The following is a 7,255-nucleotide window of genomic DNA, read 5'->3' on the forward strand; positions in this document are numbered from 1 at the left end:
CTTAAAAAAAAAAAAAATCTTACTCTTTTTTCTTTTTTTCTTTCTTATTCTGCCCAACACAGACTGTGAGATAATCATTTGGGGTCTTTTTCAGTAGTGTAGCTGGAGGGGCTGGCTGTGGGGACGGAAGGACAGGCCATCAGGAAGGGCTGCTGCCTTGAGGGTGGACAGGACCCCACCCCTTCTGGACAGACTGAGAACAAGAGGCCTCCTGAGTCAGGGCTCCCCTTTGTGCTCAGCAGTCTCCTGTCTTTGAGTGCTTCCAGGTCTGTGTGTAATACTAACAGTCTGCCTCTTTCTATATGGAGCTGTAATAGAAATAAAACATGGCAAGATAAAGTACAGCAATTTTCCCATCATTTTCTGGTTCATCTCAGAAAAGCTTTATGAGGTATAGAGCTGGACGCATTCACATACTTCTCCTTCCTTTGTGCAGGCCGGACACCCCTAGGGGTCAGCGGACAGCGAGGAGGTAAGTGATCCCATGGATCTGGGCTCTGTTGGGGTTCTTATCAGGACAATGGAACCAAATGGTCAGAGTTCCAAGAATTTGTCATACCATACAGAGATGAAGTGCCCAGGTGTGTAAAATAATAGAATTGAATTCAACAATCCTGTCATCCCATTCATAAAACTTTCTCATTCACTACTGAAATAACTTCACTCAAATCTCTATGTCCTTCTCATTTCCACACCCTCGGATAACGCCTGCTACTCCTAACAGGATTTTCCTATCTATGTAAGAGTGGAAAAACTAAAATGCAGACGGAAAAAGAAGTCTTCCCAGTCCTATAGAGAAATTGTGGCTCAGTGAGACAGACTCCATAAGTTTTGGCTTCCAAAGGTCCGCTTCCTTCAGCTCGATTCAATATCTGCAGTTGCCTCTTGGCATCAACATAATTATAATTTCTCTTGCTTTTCCCAACCCTTGAGAGCTCTACAGTGTATAACCCTTTAATGAGTCGAAAGATCTAATGAGTAGGTCACAACTGGTGCTTTTAATGAGTTAAGATAGACTAAAATAAAAACAGAGTACCCTGGGGACTTCCCTGGTGGTCCACTGGCTAAGACTCCATGGTTCCAATGCAGGCGGGCCCAGGTTTGATCCCTGGTCAGGGAACCAAAACCCCCATGCCACAACTAAGATCCTAAGAGCCTCAACTAAGACCTTGCACAGCCTAAATAAATATTTCTTAGAAGATAAATAGAGTACACTGCAAGTAGATGACAGAAGTATTATTTTTACTCTTCTTTCAGTTTTATATGTGTATACTGGCTAACCCTTTGCTCTTTTCTGGTCTGAATCCTTACATTTTTGAACCCAGATTTTATTTCAGCCCTGTGCTGTGCTGTGCTCAGATGCTCAGTCATGCCTGACTCTGTGTGACCCTATGGACTGTAGCCCGCCAGGCTCCTCTGTCCATTGGATTTCCCACGCAAGAATACTGGAGTGGGCATCCATTCCCTCTTCCAAGGGATCTTCCCAGGGATCTTCCCAACCCAGGGATCGAACCCATGTTTCCTGCATTTCAGGCAGATTCTCTGTCACTAGAGCCACCTGGGAAGTCCCAGCACTAGCACAACTACAAATCCAAATTCCTTTCTTTGGGCTGGTTAAGGTCCAGTCCTATTTTATGACTTTGTGATGCTTGTTGAGCAGAAATATTGTAAGAGCTGATGAAAATGTCTCCATAAGATTCCTTCTCAGAAAACATTCATAAGTCCTTAATAAAGCTTTTATGGAGGTAGCTCATGGAAAAGGTGGGTAAACTGAGGGATATACAGAAAACTAGTACTGTGCCTGAAATTCTAAAAACACAGCTAGGATATTCTCAAACCCTTTGTTCACCCACTGCTTCCTCTATTTCTGTGAGTGGTTGGACTGGAATGTAGCTGGAGAGAAATGGAAACAGGACAGGAATTGGCTACACCCCGGAGAAAATCCACTCCCTTCTTACAGCCTCTGGAATGAATCGGGTCAGTGGTTTTTCATTTATCCTGTGGGACTGGAGCAAACTTGAATTCCTTTTTATCAAAATCTGCTCGGAAAGAAGAAAGCTTATGTTAAAAAGTGTTAAAAAAGATGTTGAAAATGTTCCTGTCCCATCTGATGCCTTTCTATCTGGAATTTTTTTCTAAAAGATGAGTGAGGAATAAGCAGGGGAAATTCCTTTACAATGTTTTGTGTTTTGCTTCTAGTACAAGGATCAGTAACTCTGATATGCTTTATAAAAATGCTATTCTCACCAGATTGTAAATCTGACACTTGCATGCAGACCTCAAGGCAAGGTATTATGCGGATTTGCTGACCTCTAGTGGGTAAAACCGATAATGACTATAAGCCTTTTACAGTGAAGGTTCATTACAGATGGGAGGTTTGTTAAACGTCTAGTTCTTCACACTGCTTTTTTGTGTTGCTTATTAAAACAGAGACTATTTGTTTCAGGAGTTGCTGTTATGTACAGTTTCAGATGAAGTTTTCTTAATTTATCCAAATATCTTCCATCTTAAGACCTGGACCATTTTTTACTTCTTTTGTCTTTACTTTCCAAGGGTCAAGAGCAAAGCATCTCCCCTCCTCTCCTCTCTTTCTACCTCACTTGTCACTGTGAGCATCAGAAAACGACCAATGTAACCTCTTGTGAACTCTGTGTAGAGAGTATCATCAGATATCCAAAAATATCAAAATCACGAATGTCAAAAATCACAGCCTGGGGATTTCCCTGGTGATCCAGTGGTTAAGATCCTGCACTTCCGTTTCAGGGGGTGCCAGTTCAATCCCTAGTCGGGGAACTAAGATCCCACATGCCCAGTAGCACAGTCAAAAGATTTTTTTAAAAAATCACAGTCTTTTTGAGAAAGACAATTTTCATTTAAATAAGTATCACAAAGAGGTCATCAGCCCATCAACAAGCTCTATGACCTTGGATGAGTTATTTATTCTGCTGATGCTCAGTTTTGCCATCTGTAAAGCAAGCCCATAGTAATCCCTAACTAGCTGTATCAGTTATTATCTGTTAGGATGAAGTCATTCTTGCAGTCCAATGCTGAACCAAAGTTTAATCAGTAGACTATCTGATGGCCACGTAGTTCATTCATTCCTCTAAATAAGAACAATGGGAAAGGGACAGTCTAGGGTTAGGATTGTATGAGTATATTCATGGGAGTAGGAAAAGTGTGACATTTGTTTGGGTTACAGGGGAAAGGACTTTGGTTGGGAAACAAAGAAAAATCCTTTTAGGATCTTACTACATGATGGCTTCTGTGCTTGACAATTTCACTTTTTGGGAGTGCAGGGGTGGGGGATGAGGGGAAGAGAATGCTCAGAAAGTGTTTTCTGATTGTTTTTATGCAGATGATGTGACCACAGTGACTTCAGAAACATTCACAGAAGATCCTAGTAAGATATTCTTTTATTTCCTTGCTCTCACACTGTGGCTAGAAGGATTCAGGATGATGTCTGTATAAAGTAAGATGAAGACTATTAAAGAGTTTCAGGGACGTCCCTGGTAGTCCAGTAGCTAAGACTCTAGGCTCCCAATGCAGGGTGCCCAAGTTCTGTCCCTGCTCAGAGAACTAGATCCCTCATGCTGCAACTAAGACCTGGCACAGCCAAATAAATAAATATATTTAAAAAGAGAGAGAGACAGATTCAGAGCCCTGTTGTCTATGTTAGATGCCACCAAGGCTATAAACATGCCCAATCTTTTTGCCGCTTCCTTTTCCTTCTGTGATAGTCCCTTATATTTCTCCCCAAGAGTCCGAATTCTTTCGCTTCAATCTTGCCTCCTTTTAGATCATCGTGTCTCACCCTGTTTTTCCCTTTGCTGTTTTTCCTGCTTGCATTTTTCCATTCCCTGCATCTATCGTATTTTTACAGATCTGGTGAATGATCCTGCTACAGATGAAACAGGTAGGTTTCACTCCAGCTCTTAAAAATGGCACGTTTCATGTTAATAGTCACAGTATTTATTCTAGCTCTTGAATTAATCTTATAATTTTTATCACTGGGAAGGGGATGAAAGAAAAGATGCTCCTGGCCCCCTAAAAAAGAGGAAGCAAAGTGGATTCATTAAAAAAAAAAAAAAAAAGTGGATTCATAGCTTTAAAAAACATACATAAAGACTTCCAATGTCAACAGGCCAAATAATGCTCAAAAAAATTATCTTCAATGAACTCTCTTCCCCTGGACACAATATAAAAAACCCAGCCATTGCCTCAGCTTTTTCCTGTTACCCACATTCTCCCTCCTGCACTCTGCCTTCCCCTTTGTCAAACCGGAGCCCTTCTCACATCACTGTTTTGTGCCTTTTCAGTTCTGGCTGATATCCAGCCTTCCACCGATGACCTGGGTGAGTTCAGATCTGGGACCTCAGGGCCACGGGGGCTGTTCTGGGCTTCCCACAATACCCATGATGGAAGACAGTACAGCTGGTGAAGAACCCTAAATAGGACTACATGTTAGGCAGAGCATTTGTCCAACAGTTTAATTTAAATTAATGACATGTTTGAGCCCCTAACAAGCAAGAACTGTGGTTTGATACATAAACTGCCAAGGTTTGATTTTCCTCTCCAAGTTTCCAAGATTGAATGGGTAAAGGTAAAGGTGAACAAAACTGATTTTCTTCTAAACATCTTTTGTCTAACAGATGAGATAAGACAATGGAATGGATAATTTTATTCAGTTTCACCAAACATATATAATCAAGGAAAAGAAGCTGTGAAATCTCAGAGTCCTTGATTATATTCAGTGTTGAGAGTTAAGAAAGGCTTTTCTGAAGGGCACATTGACTAGGTTGATTCCTGGAAAACAAATAGAAGTGAATTAAATGAATGGAAAGGCGAAGAGCTTTCAGGTAAACAATGTGGGCTAAGGCTTAGGATGGAAATGAAAACCAGCCAGAGAACAGTTCATGCAAAGGAAAGTTCTAAGCAGATTATTGAATTGGAAAGCCAGCAAGAACACTGCTGCCTAGTCCCAATAAAATATGATGTCCTGAATTATTTTGTTAGAGGTTTGGGAGAGAAATGAGCTGTCAGGGAGCAGAGACTGTTGAGAGGAAGTCCAGTTTTCTATTAGATAGATGGTAGCTATTGGGTGGATGGTAGCACCATTCACTGAACATTTTGAATTGGTGAAGGGAAAGAAGGCAGTTTGAGACATGGAAGGGTCTTTAAAAAAAAAAAAAATCCATGAGCTCTTCCACAAAATGGCAGTTGAATTTGTAGACCTGGAGCTTTTTAGAAGAAAGTTCTGAGCTAGACATAGAAGTTTGAGAATTCTCAGCATATAAACCTGTGATTGAAACCACGGGAGCCTGGGTTCGATCCCTGGTAGGGGAAGTAGATCCCATATGCCACAGCTAAGAGTCCGCATGCCCCAGTGAAGATCCTGCATGCTGCAGCTACGAACCAGTGCAGTGGAAACAAAGAAATCGGGGATAGATGAGATCACCCAGCTAACATTCTTCCTATAGTATCCTATTAGCAACCCTTCCGATAACATTTTACAGCTAACTCCCGTGGTTAGTCCGTTTCTTCAAGATGCATCTTACTCCTTGACTTACTCTCCATTCTACAAACTCAGCCAGTATTTAACTTGCCCCTAGGTTAGGACTGGGGCTTCCCTGGTGGCTCAGGGGTAAAGAAACCACCTTCAATGCAGGAAATGCCGGTTCGATCGCTGAGTCGGGAAGATCCTCTGGAGAAGGAAATGGCAACCCACTCCAGTATTCTTTCCCGGAAAATCCCATGGACAGAGAGCTTGGTGGGCTACAGTCCACAGGGTTACAAAGAGTCGGACATGACTGAGCACACACGTGGGTCTCAAGTAAGGCATGACAGTTACAGGGCAGTGACTTCTAGAACCAGTAATAACTGAATAAAATTTCCTCCTTTCAGCCTCACTTAACGACAAAAATACCACCACAGGTATGATTGTCTTTTGCTTGTCTTTTTCTTAAGCTTTTTTTTTTTTTCTTCCTGAAGATTCCTAATCTCCTTGTTCTTGGAAGAATACTTTGTACATCTTCTAGTTTTATTTCCAATTCCTTTTCAAAGAATATTTGTAGTCTTCATATCCCTCCCACCCTACCTCAGTGTCTATGAGTTCCTGTTCTAAAGGTCATGGGGAAAAGATGGGATCACTACTGCATGGTCCCAGAACAGTCCTCTCCATAACTAACTTTGAACATCATCTGTTTGTTAGTGGGTCAGGAAGTGACCTCAAGGACTTAGCATTACTGTAGATGTCATGCTTTCTCTAACATACTGGTAATTCTGATGTGCAGCTAGGGTTAAAAACCACCAACAGAGAAATAGTGACCCACTTTAGAATTCAAATTCTTCAGAATATGACTGTTAGCATTTCATCTTTCATGTTGCCACCTGTCTAACCCTAGAAGGACTTTTTCCTAGAAGAACCCACAGGGACTATTTTATTCTCTTTCCTTTCAGGTAGGGAAGCACCTAAATTTCATTGTTTAGCCAACATCTATTATTGCTTTGTGGACTTCCCTGGTGGCTCAGCTGGTCAAGAATCAGCCTGCAATGCAGAAGACCTGGGTTCAACGTCGTGAAGATCCCCTGGAGGAGGGCATGGCAACCCACTCCAGTATTCTTGCCTGGAGAATCCCATGGACAGAGGAGCCTAGAGGGCTACAGTCCATGGGGTCACAAAGAGATGGACATTATTGCTTTGTATTGGTTACAGGAAGAACATACCCCAGCTTACAGTGATCCTCTGTAGAGACTACTCTGTAGGTTTTCCCAGCTCTCTCTCTCCTCCTCCATTCCTCTAACCATGTGTTTTTTATGGTGGGTATATTCAGAGTGCCGGGATGAGAAATTTGCCTGCACAAGACTCTACTCCGTGCATCGGCCAATCAAGCAATGCCTCCATCAGATATGCTTCACCAGGTAAAGGGTCCCATATCACCCAGAGAGCCACCCATGATAGCGCTTTCATGTCAGTAACCATTTAACGAGCACCTGCTCTGGAATTTCAGCTTCTAAGGGGGCAGAAGTTTTAAGCATCACCCTTTAAGCTATTCCGAAGGTGCCAATTAGAACCTAGAGTCTGCACAGACTTAAAGAATGAACTTACGGTTGCTGAGGAAGGATGCAAGTGAGGAATAGTTAGGGAGTTTGGAATGGACATGTACACACTGCTGTATTTAAAATGGAGAACCAACAAGGACCTAAGGTATAGCACAGGGAACTCTGCTCAGTGTCATGGAGGAGAATGGATACGGGT

At 42.2% G+C, this 7,255-nt stretch overlaps 1 protein-coding gene across 2 annotated transcripts in view; it reads left to right on the top strand.

Moving 5' to 3' along the window:
- The window catches only part of MFAP5 (microfibrillar associated protein 5), a 12,007-nt gene that overhangs the window by 1,852 nt on the left and 2,900 nt on the right, over nt 1-7,255 (top strand). The window contains exons 3-8 of one of the 2 annotated variants that reach the window (XM_010849349.1): nt 437-472; nt 3,356-3,400; nt 3,881-3,913; nt 4,317-4,352; nt 5,902-5,931; nt 6,831-6,918. In XM_010849349.1, the coding sequence (XP_010847651.1) occupies nt 437-472; nt 3,356-3,400; nt 3,881-3,913; nt 4,317-4,352; nt 5,902-5,931; nt 6,831-6,918 (268 nt within the window). The remainder of the gene's footprint in view (nt 1-436; nt 473-3,355; nt 3,401-3,880; nt 3,914-4,316; nt 4,353-5,901; nt 5,932-6,830; nt 6,919-7,255) is intronic. The other variant, XM_010849350.1, reaches the window with a different exon arrangement.

This window comes from Bison bison, unplaced genomic scaffold (genome assembly GCF_000754665.1).
Source record: "Bison bison bison isolate TAMUID 2011002044 unplaced genomic scaffold, Bison_UMD1.0 scf7180017864281, whole genome shotgun sequence".
NCBI classification, from domain to species: domain Eukaryota; kingdom Metazoa; phylum Chordata; class Mammalia; order Artiodactyla; family Bovidae; genus Bison; species Bison bison.